General features: G+C 36.8%; 1 protein-coding gene across 1 annotated transcript in view; it reads left to right on the top strand.

Moving 5' to 3' along the window:
* Positions 1-16,686, top strand: part of CHD9 (chromodomain helicase DNA binding protein 9) — a 79,153-nt gene that overhangs the window by 23,135 nt on the left and 39,332 nt on the right. Inside the window, exons 4-6 of the mRNA XM_017740826.1 lie at positions 3,651-3,988; positions 13,314-13,425; positions 16,605-16,685. Coding sequence (XP_017596315.1) covers positions 3,651-3,988; positions 13,314-13,425; positions 16,605-16,685 — 531 coding nt within the window. The remainder of the gene's footprint in view (positions 1-3,650; positions 3,989-13,313; positions 13,426-16,604; position 16,686) is intronic.

Here is a 16,686-nt window from a genome sequence, read left to right as displayed (position 1 = left end):
AATGGCTTTGCCAAGCAGCAGCCGATACCCTGGAGCTCCCTCTGTGGAGATTCAAGACAACATTGCATTGCTTTGCATTCACTCATATTGGGATGATTATCTTTGCAATAGTGAGAAGTACAAACCTTTTTTCCAAATAAAATCTTGAGTTTTTAAATATATGGTCGCCTCAAGGTTTTCCTTTTCACCTTCTCCTATATGTTTGTCAGTTAAAAATTTCTTTCTTATTCTAGATGGAATAGGTTTGTAAGCCATTGGTGAGAGGATATATTTCTTTAGGATGTTTATCTGCGTTCTGTCTCACTGAGGGGGAGGGGTTTACCCTTTTTTTTGTAGATGCTGTGTAGCTTTTGAAATGGTTTTCAGTGTGCATGATGATTTATAACTGTTCAATCATTTTATAGGCGTGCATATTTTTGAATCATGAAATTATTACCAGAATAAAAGACCTCTGCTGAATTAAATGGCTTTTTTTGCTAAGTACACACAGATCCTGTCCTCTGTAGCGCGTGTTTCATATTCTAATCTCAAAACATTTGCTTTCCAGTTTTGGTTTTTGTGACAATGGTGACTTTCTTGATGAAGGTTTCATTACAGATTTATTTAGCTTAGAATGGCTGGCTGGTGCCTTCCTGCATCTTCATGAATGTCATTTCCATATGGTTACAAATGCCATAGCAAAATTTTAAAAAAAACATGGTCTGGGATTTCTAACAAATAGCTTAATGTTTGTGCAGTGCAGGAAACAGAACTCGGAAGGGATAGTACAGAGCAAGACGCAGAGGGTCAGCCTGAGGAATTATAACATTGAGGAGCCTCGTCCAGCATACTCACAGTTCTACAGTAAGAGTGTAGTAAATGTTGTTGAAGAATAAACTGGGAAGCAGCTTTGAGCTCTGAGAAAATGTAGCAAAGAAACTTTGTTTTAAAGGAATAAAATATCTAGGAAGAGACTGTAAAAGGATTCACGAAAAAGCCACCACTTCTTTATTGCCTACTTAATTATTAAGCTTTTTTGTTTGTTTGTTTCTTAATGGCCCAGGAATGTTCAAGAACAGACCAACAGTACTGGATTTAGTAGCATTTGGCTTATAGTTGAAATAATACCAAGGGTACATTAGGAATATGGTTTTTTGTTTAGCTGATCTCAAAATGCAAAATAGTTGATTATTTACCATTTTTACTAAGATATGAAATAATAACCCTAAATAATAAATCCCTGTAATTTATAGTTACTGTAAGCATAATGTCTTGGCTAGAATTCTCAAAAGTAAAATTAAAATGTAGTAATTGTCCTTGTGATGTTGCTGCATAATTACAGAAATATCCTTGAATTTAAGTGGTGTTGTTAAGAAAATAATCCATTTAAAGTAATGGTACCACTAGCGTTTCCACTGGACAAGGAACTTAATTTTGAAATCAATCTTAAATAGAAGTGAAATTATCTTTTAAAGCAATGACTAATTTTAACAATCTCAAAATCCTTGCCACATTTTACATTTTCTGTGGAAAAACATATATCTTACAAAATAAAGGTATATGTATATATTGAGCAAAACAGAAATCAAGTCCTGATCTTTCTTCATTCTTCTTGAGTGGGCTTTTGAGAATCAAGGGTATTGCTAGGATGGAGCTATGCTGTCAAAAGCTTCTTGTTTTTGTGGGTTTTTTTAAATAACCTTGCAAAAACCCCCATCTTCTTTTTGGTTTTATTTCATATGTTTACGTATTTTAAAACTTGTCTGATTTGTTCAAAATAGCACTTTAAGCCAGCCTGGGAAAGAAGAGTCGCTTACCAGAGAGCCGTGTCCCGAGGAGGTCTCCACCGCAGGGTCCCGCAGGTCTGGGCAGGGGCAGAGGGATAAAACCGAGGAGTTCTTCCATTTTCTGTAGGAAGCAGGGAAGCCTGTCAGCAAATGATTATAGTCACTGTTGCCATCTTATAGTAATGAAGTAAATGCAAGAGAAATTATAATTTAAAAAAAAAAAATCAAAAAGTACATTGGAGAGCAAAATCTGTTTGTGAGGCCACAGGCTCGGCTTCGGCCGCTGTCCCCCCCGTGCCCTCCCCCGGGGCTGGAGCCGCAGGGTTGCAGTGCAGCGAGGTCCAGGACGAACAGCGCCCGGTTCCCACGGTTTTCCACGGGAGCGAGCAGCCGCTGTGGGCGGCGCTGCGGGCGGGGAGCGGGAAGGGTTAAAGCCGATCCCCGCGGGGGTTAAACGCGGAGCCTAATGGAATAATGACGGGTAGCACCATCTGCTGGCCTAGTTCCGCGGGGAGCGGGTCTAACCGGCGCTAATATTGGCGCTGATGCCTTTTGATGCTTTGTGCGTTTCTTTCCGCGCTTTGTTGGGATCCGGCGGTCCGCGCACGGCGGGGCCGGGCCGGGCCGGGCCATTTAGCAATCTTCTCCCCATGCTTTTCTCCTGAGCACTGCCGGGGGTGCTGGAAAAGCGGAGGGCAAGTCTTTGTCTGACGCCAAAAATGTCTTCAGTGAAGAGGCCAAGAGGAAGGGTAAGTGAGAGCCTGAATGAGTGGGAGGAGGAGGGGTTCTTTGGGCTAAAAGGCTAATGGGATTGAATAACCTTCCTTATTACTGGCTGCTGCTGCGGGAGCCGCATCGCCATCTTGAGCTGTTCCCGAGCTGGGTCCGGCTGTTTGTTCCAGCCCCGGGGCTTTAAGGTGGCATCGGGAGCGGCCCCATCCCTGCCTCCCGCCCCCGCCGCCCATGAGGCACCTATAGAACATGTATCCCGGGAAGTGCACGGGGTTTGGCCAGAAAATGTGTTTGGAAATTCCTGGTGGCTTTTCTTCCTGCTCTAGGCAGAGGCGCATTTACGGGTGAGAACGTAACATAACTGTTATCTGCTGGGGTTTTGTGTTTGAAAAGGAAATTCTTTCCATTCCTCAAAGGGGGAGGGGAGGAAAGCAAAAACATGTCTTCTGGCTGGCTGCAGGAGAGGCTCATCAGCCCCGTAAACAATTCTGCGTCCATGAAATGGGCATTAAAAACCCGAAAATAAAAAACCAACTTACGTCTTTTATCCAAAGCATGGAATGTATGTTGATCTAAATAAAAGAAATGCTGCTTTCTGGTCCGTTTATGGATATATAGCTGTGTAATTTTAGTTTTGATTTTATCTTTTGTCTGTTTTTTAATCTTGGTGTTGCTCGAGCATCTGTTGTGTTCATCACTGAGTTAGTCCTGTAGATCATTTGTCTGCTTTAAGGTAACTGTGGTCCTGGTATCCTACCAAAGGCAAAAACACTGATGCTGGTACCTTCAGGAGCTCCTTGCTTTTTCATATTTTATTGAAGGTGTTGGAAGTGTGTGTCAAATGTATGGGAATGCTGCAGAGGTTTAGGATTGCTTTCTTTAATTACAGAGGTGGAGAGAAGGCTGAGAGAATTTCAGAAGGTTATTTTTTATTGTCTTTGAGTACTTGGATTGGTTGTTTAAAACCAACAATTGATGTAGTTATTTTGAAACCCACGCCATTCTGTGGTATAAACTGAATTCCTCGTTTTTTGTGTCCACATAAGTCCCTGGCAGTTACAATTTTTAAAAATGTATATCTATATCAAAAATGTTTGTACTTCATATTTTTAAAGTAAGGGAATTTTATTTACTTTTTGTTTCTTGCTACAGCCTCCTTCTTCCAAGAAGACTGATGGTTCAGGATCATATACTAAGTTGCAGAATACCCAGGTGAGGGCAATGTCTGAAAAGAAGCAGAAGAAAAAAACAGACTCGGAAAGTAAACAAGAGAAGGCAAATCGAATAATATCTGAAGCAATTGCAAAGGCAAAAGAGAGAGGAGAGAGAAACATTCCAAGAGTAATGAGCCCTGAAAACTTCCCCAGTGTTTCAGCTGAAGGAAAAGAGGAAAAGAAGGGTAGAAAAGTTAAATCCAAACCAAAGGATAAGGAGAGCAAAAAGCCGAAAACTGGTTCCTCATCCAAAATTAAAGAGAAAACAAAAATTGGGTAAGTAGATTAAAACATTGTCTCTCTTCTCTTCAGACTGTAAATCCTTGATTAAAATGGAAACTGCTTACTGATAATAAAATGTTCTCCTCCACTGCCTACACAAAATTCTTCCTGATTAAGTCCATGTGTGGACTCTCTCATTCAGGAACAAGAATGCTCTGTTTTCTCTTCAGATAAAATTGCTGTAGGAGTGTCCTTTTGAAAGGAATTATTTTAAATTCATATTCTAAAATATTCTGTACTCACTTTGAAGCACAGACCCAAGTATCTTTTATCTAGTGTTGTAGTCAAGTCTGACTCCAAACTAAGTTTTTCTGGATTATAAATGCTGTCTTTATCAATTTTGGCATGTAGCTTCAATATAGTGTGCTTGGTGAACTGCACAGGGAGAAATTGGAAGTTTAATGAACTTGTGAGCAAGAGAATACTCTTATAAATATCATGCGTATCAAAAGTAAAGCACATATTGGAAAAATTAAATCCAAAGACCTTTGTAGTCTTCGGTCATATCAGTTTAATCTGCCCTCTTAAAATTTTTGCAGACTCAGCTGGGTCAAGCTGGGTGGATACCTTGGGATGAGGAGCTTTCAGAAGGCTTTAGGTGTTAGCATGCTCCAGGGGCTTCAGGAGCTGGCTCATCTTGGGACTCCAGAGCTAACCTACGTTGCCTGTTTACTCTTAAAGGAAAGTGTGTGATTTCCAATGTTAAGTACGTCAGTCAGAACTTGAAATGGAAATCTTAGCTACAGTCTGGTTTTTTTTTTTTTTTTTTCCTTAAATCCATGCTCTTTTTGCGTAGCAGAAATATTAACTGGCATATCTCTCAAATTTAAATGTCTCATATACATATGCATATTTTCATGTATGGAGCAGAAATGAATGTTCTTTTAATCGGCCTATTTCTCTGCATTTTCTTTTTTTTCTTCTAGAGATCAGTGCTTTTCTTACATGTTTAAAGTAAACTGTTTTGAGTAGTTATCCTGTAGTATGAAGGTTACTGCTCTAAGTTCAACTTCATTGTTAACATAAAGTTTCATGGTGTTAATTTCTTTCTGTACTGTTTATGGGTTGGCATATGGTGCTGCTTGTAAGTGCACTGAGTAGTGCTTCCTTTTCTTTTTTTCTCTGTCTAGTTTAAGGTGGGATTATGGATGTGTACTTCCAAAGTTGATTTCACTTTCATGTTTCTGAATTTATTCATGTTCTATAACAAACATTTTGTGGGTCTACCTAATCAGAGAACTTACACAGTGTTGTTTAGGTAGTGTCAGTTTCATGAAGCTTTGTGGTTTATTCTTCGTGTGGTTTTTATTCATTCTTTTGGATAATTGACAAAACCTGCCAAAAGATTGTCCTTATGATATACTACATAGTTGCCATGCTATTTTTACTGTTTTTAAATGAAAAAAAAAAAGAAAAAGAGAGAGAGAAGCAAACTATTACATTCAATTTATGATTCTGCACTCAGTTTTGTCTTGGTGAAATGCTTTGCTGTGCACACTTAGGATCGGTTTTCAGGATTTCATCAGACGGCGTCAGTTGAGAATGAGACATTTCTCAAACTGTGTTTTTAACCATGGTGTTTGTGTTTGATGCAAAGTGCTTGCAAGCTGCTAGAGGAGCTCCCATTTAATTATGGTCAATGTTTCATAATTTTGCATTGAGCTGTGAAGGTTTGCCTCCCCATTATTTACCAGTTTAATCAGCTAATGCCCCAGTAGCACTCTGCTAACTTAATCATGCTGCCAAGAATTGCTTTAATTACGTGGGATACATACCTAAAGATGCAGCAGTCAGGTCCTGGTAAGGAGCTGTGAAGAGTATTCTAGAACCACATATTACAGATTTCTGTTCATATTCACAGAATTCCATTTTATTTAGACGGACAGCAGCAAACCAAGTGCTTTGAGACATCCAGATACTTCATTTTGTATCCAAACAGATTCATGTGTTGTGTTGAATTAGCACTATTGTATATTATTGATATAAATACGTAAAATAATAACTATTCAGCAAAGAATATACCAGTGATTTTACAGAGCAGTAATTGCAATAAGGCCTTGATTTTTTTAAAAGAATAATCTTACCAAACTGCTTCCTATGCAAATGTAACTGCTGATATTATAGCAGAATAATTGCTATAGAATCTCTATACTTGTCTTTTCAGCCATGGTTAAAAAAATTGTATGATTAATAAAATTTGTTTTATTCAGAGAAAACCAGAATTAAATAATAAGGAGTTTAGAAGGCTAAACAGCTTTTGCAGAGTTTTCATCCTGTCTTCGTTCTTAAGAAAATATTTCTTAATGAATCTAAGCACATCCTTGGAATTTTTTTAAGTCCAAATAGGATTGGGTTTTTAAGCCTGTGGGTTGCTCCATTGATTTTCTTGTTACCTTAAAATAAACTTTGACTGAATCTTGGGAGAAAATTTTGCTATGCTAAAATTTTCTCCTGTAAAAGACAAGTGCTTTATTGGGGAGGAAGGGAAGGGAAGATCTCAGTTCAATGGACATAGGTTTTTTCCTTGGAAAGAAAGATTTTTGAAATCTGTTTAAAAGGTGATGAAAAAAATTAAAATTCTTTTTCATTCAATAATGAGGAAACCTTTATATTATAAATATATATACATATTTATATATATATATGTCATTCCTTGCATTTAATCAGAAAACAAAACCTGAAGTCCCCTCATGTTTTAAAAAGATCAAGTAAACAATTCCCAAATTTCCAACTGTTAGACTGTTAGAAGCTATTGTGAACTAATTTTTCTGCAAGAAGTGTAGTCATGAGTGAAATCTTAGAGCCAGTAAAGGTTTACAGTACAATACAAAAAAAAAAAATCAGTATACCTTTTTAATAGTAGTGGAGAATTTGTTTGGGTGCATCTGCTGTTCCGTTTTAGGAGTTCTATTGTGATATGTCCATCTCAGATGAATACATTTCTTTTCATTCAGGTTTTTCTATACCAAACTCATTTAACTTGCAGGAACTGTTAAATCTGTTGATTCAGTTTGGATTTGGAGTGTCAGAACAATGCGGGAGGTGGTGCAGAGTTGTGTGTGCTTGAGAAGATCTGAAGTCACATGTATGTTTTGGGTGACTCCTGTTTCATTTTTGCAGGCCAACAGTATCTGAAACAATAATGAATGTGTTTTCACATCTGTGCTCGCAGCAAGCACAGCCTGTTCAATACAAGCACAATGGTACCCTCTGTAGCCCAGCACTCAAACAGCAAACTCTTCTTCAGATTGTGATCATAGACTTCGACCTCTTCCAGGGCTTTTGTCTGTGTAGCCAGTTCTGTGTTGCTCTTGAGGAGGATTTTCAGAGTGACAGTTGAACTGTAAATGCTGTCCTGTAGAGCTGCAACACTAATTGCTGAACAGACCTTGATAAAATTGCCTGGTAGCCGTCTGTTTTAAAAAAAAAAAAAGTATGTTTTTAATTGTAATACAGCACAGCTTTTACTGAAATTGAGTAGCCCTCATCTGGGATCAAGATGAGTTTTAACTACTGTGTCTGGATTTAGGGAGCAGGATGATTTTTGAAAAGTTTCTGTTCTTTGCTGCTCAAACACAATCAGTTTGTGTTTGGTGGCTTCATGTTAACTGTTTATATTTTCCTTAGTGCCTCTGAGATCTGCATGTACAGGAAAAAAATATAGCGTGATTCATTCCAATTTATCATTGCTACTTAAAAATTGCTAGCAGTTACTTTCTAGGCAGGCTGTAGTTTCTTTCTAAAGGTGAGGGTTAAGGTTTAATTTCCCTGAGCTGTGAAGTCAGAGAAATAATGCTTATTAATTGTAGCCAAGTCTATTAGAACTGGATTCAGTGGTTAGTAAAATTTCTGTGCCATAAGTATTGGTGAAGATTAATGACTAAATTATATTATTACCAAGAATGTTGTAAGGCTATGACAGAAATTATTAGAAGAATGTATGTATAATTTATTTAGTATTACCAAATTAAGTTAACCAATTTGCTTTATGCATTGATTACTGATTAAGTTAATTCTTCAAAATTTGCTTTACAATTTCTCTGCAGACTGCAGAACCACTTTCCATATCCTGGCTATTTACCAATGTGTATTGACATTTAGGAATTTATTTAAACCCTTCCATATATTTGTATAGAACTTTTTTCCATTTACAAGCTTTTTCTAATTGATTCTACTTCTTCCATCTAAGGTGATGCATATTTAAGCTAAAAAGTGTACTTCTTACCACTTGATGTGAAGAATTATGAATTTGTGAACATTCTCTTGTTCAAAAAAGTAGATTGGCATTTAGGTTTTATAGCTTTCAACGTATTCCCACCTACTCAAACATAAAATTAAATATCACAGCCCTGATGAAAAGCAACAGCTCTGCACTGATGATGTAAAGGACAATATCAGTTGAATACATTTAGGTAATTTTTTTTCTTAATCACTGCATAATTTAAATAAATAAATCCCCCAGATTCTAAGAACTCAATTTACAAACGTTTGCGTCAGAGTGGTAGTGCTTCAGTTCAAAACTGCTACCAGAAATGGCTGTATTATTTCTTGTGCTAAAAGAGCAATGGTGGATTTTGTTCATTAATCTTTGAATTATGTAGCAATGAATCCAGCAAGTGGGATGTGATCCTGTGCACTACTCAAATGAGTAACTGTGCTTGTTGTCTTGAACCTTGAAGTAGGTCTCACAGATACTGTTTACAAGCAGTTTGAGGACCTAAGACCCTTACAGATAATCTTTGCTTGTTGATCTGATATGTTAAGGTGGTTTGAAACCCTTATAAACTCAGGTAGCAACTCAGCCGACATGGGGAGGGGGGCTGGAGAGGAGGTGGTTCACTTGTTACACTGATGCTGTATTAAGTGTAAATAGCTACGACTTGAATTTCCTGGGAGGCAGATTCTGGCAGTTGTCTTTGTTATTTCGTGCCAGTGAGGCAAATGCTGGTGACCAGGTCTGTGGTCAGAAAGAAGGGGTGCTCGCTGAATCTTTGAGTTCTGTTAGATCATTTAAGGTCATTAACTTGTGTCATTATTAAAATGGCACATAAATTCAAGATTGGACCATACTTCTGGGATGTTGTTGCATGCTCTGAGCTGTGACTCCGGTTAAGTTTTCTCTGCTCCCAGGTTGTAGTTTTGATGCATAAGCTGGGTCTAAGTGGCATCATCTAATGTTTCTGCTGCAGATTGTATGAATACAAAGTGGTGTGGTCTTAGCAAATAAATTTAAAATAAAAAACATTTTTTTGTTATTTCGCATTGTTGTTTCAATATTGTATGAGCTTGAAATGACTGATAATTCCAAAAAGAATATTAGGAGTGTTTAAAAATCTGTGCACAGTCCAGAAGTTATTAATTTGAAATACAACTGTAGAAGGAGACAGTGGTTAATATTACTGTGTTAGTATTATTTGTTGTAGTATTATTTGTAGTATTATATGCTAAAAGGATAAGAGAAAGTGGTTTTATACCAGCAAATTAAGTCTCATCCAAGAGGATACAGTATCTTGTCAAAGAAACTTCTACTTTACATTTTTAGCTAAGTTTCTAGTGATAAAGAATTGCTAATACTGTTGATAACATAGGAATTTTATTGTTAGTAATTTAACAAAGTGCTTTGGCTACAAATGATAATATCTGAGAGGTGGCTTTGGACACTAATAATTAGTTACTTGGTGTTTCCTGTTTTGGGAAAACTGAAGTAAAATGATATATTAAAGGCATGCAATGAAGGCCAAATGTACTTCCTATTCCTGACATGCCTATTACATATTTGCTGCCTTTTTCTTTCTATCCTCTTTAATATTTCCTTTTTCACTATTTGGAAGGCTTTGGAAGGTGTTTATCGCTTTAAAGCTGTTCAGAGTACTGGCAGTGTTTCCATCACGTTCTCAGCTATCAAACAGAAAGGGAATGGAGCACATTCTTCTTACTGGTTTTCATTTGTAAGAAAGGAGTCGCAGTGCTTCTCAAATAGTGGTTCTTGGTAGCTCTAAACCATGGTAGGAGTCTTACACTGAGGATCAGAAGTAATACTGGCTCATGAGAAATCTTCTTTTTAAACTTCTTTTGTGGTGTAAGTTTCTCAACATCTTTGGTTTGTAGTTATAGAAGAAGAAAATATGTATTGAAGAAATCTACTATATCTAATTGTTGAAATATTTCTTGATGTTATGTAATAAGATAAATCTAAATTTAAAAAGACAAGAGAAAGTGAAATTGGAATGGAGTCTGGTGATATTATTTTTTCCATGTCTACAGTGTGCTGTTAACTTTTCATAGAAACAGAATAGATAGTTTCTGTTCAGAACAGTTTGTTTCAGGGTGGAAAAAGGGATTTTAGCCAAGGATCTTTATGCTTTCATGCAGAAATTTATAAACTGGCAAGAGAACTTGTTCGCTCAATGAAAATTTTTCACAGAATTGATCCAGTTTACAAGCTTCTGAAAATCATTGTTTTCACATAGCAGATTTTTTTAGAAGTTTTTGGCCAAAATATGAGCAGATTGCATTTTTACTGATAGGAATGTATGACTTTAGCACCATACTGTTGTTCATCAACTTCTGATAGCAAGGAGCATTGTGATTCTGGGCACTGGATCAGAAAGAATTGAAACTGCATTTATTCCTTTCACTGGCACCATATCCATATAGAGGAGGAAACATTCTGATCTGTAGCATGTAGAGATGTTCAGAAAATTTCAGGGAGATGCTTGTGAATTATTGGGCATAGGGAATGTGAGCTCCAAGCAAGACACAAAAGCTGACAGAAATAGGATAATGTGTGTTGGACTGCAGGGGCAGAGCAAGAGGTGAACCCAAGGAGGGACTAAAACTAAGAAAAGGAGAGGAACAAATATGCAAGGAAAGATGTAGCTAGAGCAGTCTAATCACAAAATATCCCTATGACCTAAAGCAGAAGGTCCTTAAAATCCTCAGCTATTCAATGGATGCCACTGCAACCCAGCGTAAGCCCCACATCCCTTAGTATTGTGCTTCTTGAATACTCAAGGACCATTGAGCCTAAAGTAGTAAACAGTTGTGCATGAAGTGAGAATAGGCTGTGGTCGCACAAATACAATTACTTAACATAGCAACATGCATTTATGGATTGTTTTAATCTACCATTTCACAAAAGAGGATCAACATTTAGAATAGATCGTCCAGGTACCTACCAGCTGTCAGCCTTGGAGATAAGTGGAACTTAACTGCGCTGAGCAACATAATAGAACTCTGAAACTGGCATTGAGTAGGGATCACAGGTCTTCCAGAGACCCCTTCCAGCTTGACTTACATCTTAACACTTACTCGATTAAAGAACATTCAGTTATCCTTTTTCTTTGAAAGAATTCAAGAGCAGGGAAAACATGTATTGATACTTTTTTTTCCAAACACAAAAGGTACAAACCAGGAACCTGGTGGGATGGATATTGTTTCATGAATGGTCTTCCAGGAAATTCTCACTCATAAATTTACCAGGTTTCCCTTCAAATCCATGTTAAGTTTTAGCATCCAGAATTCCATTTAACAACAATTTCAGAAGGTCAATCACAGCGTGCCTCATCTGCATCATTTTGGAATACATTAGCTGATTTGACATATTAGTGACAAGTGCTAATGTAACACTTAAATTTTATGAAACAAAGTGAGATAAAAATGGAAAAAGTCATTATCCAAGTCCATAGCTAGAAAGTGTCATATTGGACAAATACCCAAGAATACAAGTCTTAAAATAAAAACCAAGGAAAACAGAAAGATGATTCCTAATCAGAGCTTAAAAAGTGAGGGGAAAAAAACTGCTCAAAGTAACCTTGAAGTCAGTAGGGAAACCAGTGTGTTTATTGCTGAAATTATTTCCTGTGATTATGAAACATGTTTTCTAAGTAATAATTAAACTGAGAACACCTAATGAAAAGGCAAGGACCAGAATTTACTTGTGAACAAGCAGCTCTGTGATTATGCTGACTGCAGCTTCATTTCAACCTGCATCCATCAGTGCTGTTGACTTTGTGCTAGAAGTAAAAAAAAATATGGGAGTGGAAAATCTTCGGTGGTTTTGGGGTTTTCTAGCCTTTCCACTGAACATACCTAGTGATTAAATATTGAAAAGCAATGAAAATGTTCATTGCCTCTGAAGATATACCTGGAATCTTTTGTAAGCCATGTTGTTTAAACTTTCCATAGTGTTTTGATAATTCAAGATGCTTATTTTCTATGTGAACTGTTAGTCTGGACATAGTAAATATGTGTGTATTCTCTTTGAACACTGGCACAGAAAAGTCAATGAGTTGTGTTTCAACCATTACATTCTCACCAATAGTATTCTGATCAGGTGACCAATATATTTGATGTTATTTTGCTGTAAATAACTTGTATTGTCTGTATAGAGACTAAAATCTTGTGCTTCATTTGTTTGTAACATGGCAGAAACAGCTTGTATGCTGGAACACTTTCCTCGTATTCTGTTACAGGTCTGATAAGAGACTATATGAAATACATATTTTAGGACAGCTTCTATCTGTGATTTTCTTGGACAATTTGTCACTATTCTACAATTATGCCACTGTAAATATATTTAAAGACGTGTATTTGGCACATGTCAAATATGGAAAAATATTTTTACACTCTTTAGTTAGAAACAAATCTGATGAATTGGTGTGATTTATAGTGTAATCTTTAAATCCAAACAAAGAAATAGTTGGTGCTTTTTCATTAGAGTTTAACTAATTTATTTAGCACAATGGTGGTTCTTAACATATTCTGATAGGTTCTAAGATTGCTTACAGATAAAACAACCGGATTTTGGATATAGCTTGGCTTTTTTTATAAGGACAAAAAGGATTTTTTCAATTCCCTTATTTTTTTTGTTGAATGACTTATTTAAGTGTAACAGTTTTGCATGTAAGACTGATTTGAGTGATTTTAGTAAAAATAAAGGAAGATACATTTTAGAGTGTTAGATTGTTTGTGATAAATCATTTAGTGTTGTCATCTGCAGATGGTATCTCTGCTAACTTTGTGTAGTTCACCATTGACAGTTGGTTTACGTGTTGGATTTTGTATTTCTGTTTTCGTGTAAAGACTTAAAATGTGTATGATAATTAGGAATTTGTGATAGCAAGGTAACTGTAGAGAAGCTCACTAACACTAGTGAACAATATGCTGTAAGGTATTTGAGAGCTATTACTCATTTTTCAGACAGGGGTGCTATCTGAGTTTTATATTGAGAATATGGGAATTGGTAGTGATGTGATCCTGAAGTTACACGCACTGGTGTACAGCATTCACTCAGGTGCTGGGGTTTTGTTTCCAACAGAAAGCTGATAATCACGCTGGGCAAAAAGCAGAAAAGGAAAAACGAATCTTCAGATGAATTGTCTGATGCTAAGCAGACTCCACAGAGGCCGCTGAAAGATGAAGACTCACAGGTAAGTAGTCAGTATTCTTCCTTTATAAATTTGTGTGTGTTATTTCTACAGATCTTTTTTCCCCTCTCTCCAGAAAGTTACGCTTCCTTTGACACAGTGACAGTTACTCTCACACGTCTGTGTATCTCATGGGTAGAACCTTTCATCATCAGCCACTTTCCTCAGTTGAAAATCAGAAAATCCTACTGTGTAGAATCCCTTTTCCATAATGGGACATCAATGCCCTGCTTGTATCTGTTTAATTTCAGTACAGATGCCCATAGGTTTGAGACTGTAAGTACTTACGCTGAGCTGGCAGTTAGACCTGATCCTTACTTTGGCTGAGAGTGAAAATGCAGAGATTGCCTAATTGAAGGGACATTTATCAGTGAAACTGGCTCTTTGAGAACTTTTAAAAGGGTTTTTTCAAGCTTTAATGTGTTTTTTTTCTGAGCTCTGCTTCTGTAGAAACAGAAAAAAACCAGATTTCTTGCAGTGTTGGATCTGAAGGCAGCAATGATCAATATGCCAATAGATTCGAGCTGCTTGTGGAATACGTCAGAAGTGCCAGATGAAGAATTGAAGTGGTCGAGTCATTCTCTTGAGGAATAGCTCTCTTGTAACTTACTTCCTGCATTTTTGTCATAGATTGCCCAGGAATAATAGTAACATAGCTAATTATTTCTAAAACTTGTGTACAAAGAAGCATGAAGTGTTGATAAGAGATTATATTCTATTTATGTGTGTATTAGTAACAGAATTATAACTTCTTGCTTTAGGGCAATCTCCAGTAAAGTAAGGTTATGTGCTGGAAATGCACAGGTTTTTGTCCTGTGGCATTTTCATCCATAGAGGCAAAATCAGTTTTCAAAATAAGGTGCTGTTGACTAGAAATTAATTGCATTAGTTGATGGTAGTTGTGAAAAAACAATTATGAGATACTGAATTGCCCTCTGGTGTTACACAGATAATAATGCTGGAGGGGAAAAGGGATCAGAAGCCATTTCCCAGAATGACTTCTCATTAACTGAAGTGATAGCTCATCTTAGGTAAAGGTTACATGGAAGGAACTGTAACTTCTCAGTAGTGTTCTGTTATCAGATAGACATAAATTTATAGGCCAACAAATATGATATACAAGACTGAAGATCAGTTCTTTCCTGGGTGTATTGTGTAATCACCTGCTCATGGTGTGAAGGGAAAAGAGGGTAGAGATGGTAAGGGGTGGTGTGAGAGAGAAATAACTTTTACTGCAGAATGTCACAGCATTGCCCTGCTCTCTTTGCAGGAACTGGGGAGAAGCAGGAAAGACATAAATTCCTTTACTTCATTAATTCATTTTCTCTTTAGTTTTCGAACATGTTCATGATTTTATTTTCAAAGAGCTGTTTAATTTCTGCTGCAAATAGCTGTTTTGAAGCTCTGGGGGGCAATTTTAGGCCTTTTCTCTCCCCTAATTTATTTTGCATGCTTAGTTTCACATTTAGTGTCTTCCTTAAATAGACAGATTTGTTTTTATTTTTATTTTTAATGTGTGATCCTACTTCATTTTGTGTCTTAGAGCCATTTGTTTGTGGCCATAGTTCTCAGCTCAGGGAAATACAAAAGTTTTTTTCCAAACAGCTCAGATTATGTATTAATGTGTTGGAGAACATATGTTGATGTTTTGCTAATCACTTCATACTTTAAGAAAAGACATAGTGAGAAGAATTGAAAATGCCAGTTACATAATTTTGTATTGCTCATATTACCTGGCTTTTTTTTTTTTTAATCCTACTTCTGTCAGCAAACTATTATTGATTTAACTGTAATGTGACACTAGTGTGTCTTTGAATTAGAAATTCCTTTTGGTGCTAACACCCAACCCCGCACGAACTTTATGGAAGAACAGCTAATCTACATAAATGTGCAAAGCTCAAATGAAGTAGTTTCATTTTTGCAGCTTCTCTAGAGGAATGGTCATGCCCATTCTTTGGCTTGGACTATATACGTAGGTTGCTGCTCTGTAGTTGTGATGTAGTTAAAGTACAGCCACGTCTTTTACCAGACACCAGCCAGACCAAGGGCTGAATTAACAGTCAGGAAGAAAAGCTCCTGTGCTGCAATCTCACTGTTACTTAATATCTGCTCTGCAGAAGCCAGTGTGACCACAGGATTTTGGGTTTTGTCCTATTCACAACTTATTCTCCCAACTGAGTACTGCAGTGTAATAAAACATTGCAACTTGCAATGGATTTCCTGCACAAAGATACCCTCTACTGTGTAGCTCAATATAATAAACTTGTTTCATAGAGACTGTTTTGTTTTGCTGTTTTTATTTTTGTGATGATCAGTTCTCTAAAGCAGATTATAGTATTTTCAAATGTTAGCTGACTAGTTTGATACTGCTATTTTTATCCAGTGAATCCAATTTACAAATTAATCTTACAGTTAAATAGGCAGTGTCTCATATATTGGTACTGAGGGGTTGGAAATGTTATGCAATATCCTAATAATCTTAAGTATTTGAAACTGTGAGTGAGAAGGAGTTATTTTCTTTGACTGAACATTACTTCTTCAGCTGGAATTTGTTGTCGTCAGATTCTCGCAGAAACCAGAATGAAAGGTTAGAGAGAGAAACTGCAAAGTAAGCCAGATAATGCTGTGAAACAAGCCTCGATTAAGGTGGAGGAGAAAATACAGACATTAACAAAGGAACAGACTTTATTAGCCATCACATCAGACTTCATCAGCAACCTGACCGATCTAGTGAAATCTTCATAATTTTTTATATATAATCCACCGTTGTTTAGTAGAAACACCTCAGCTTATTTGACATCTTTTCCTCTGATTCTGGAGTTGGATGGTAACACTCTGCTGTTACACCGCATTAGGAAATCACTGTTGAAATACTGATGCTCGTGGGAGATCTGTTAAATATCAGCTTTGCTCCCATACCATGAAAAGACTGCTGTTTCATGTTTGCTTTTGAACCCTAAAAATAAAAGTATTGCATGCTTACATGAAAGAGAAAAGAACTGTTTAATTAATTGAACATAAATGAATCACAGAGGTACATTATTTCATGGTTTTTATCAAATGTTAGCCTTTAGTTTTAGGTGCAGCTGAAGTATTGCTTTAGAGCATCCCAGAACATGCAGCTCATGTTAGGGGAAATTTTGGGTAAAACCTGTATCTCTTTTCTTTCTCCTGCATGGCAGAAGAGAAGATCAAATCGTCAAGTTAAAAGGAAAAAATACGCTGAAGAGGGAGAAGGGAAACAATCAGAAGAAGAAGCAGCTA

The sequence above is a fragment of the Corvus brachyrhynchos genome, unplaced genomic scaffold, assembly GCF_000691975.1.
Source record: "Corvus brachyrhynchos isolate BGI_N302 unplaced genomic scaffold, ASM69197v1 scaffold26, whole genome shotgun sequence".
Lineage (NCBI taxonomy): Eukaryota > Metazoa > Chordata > Aves > Passeriformes > Corvidae > Corvus > Corvus brachyrhynchos.
This window is presented reverse-complemented; position numbering and strand designations above follow the sequence as displayed.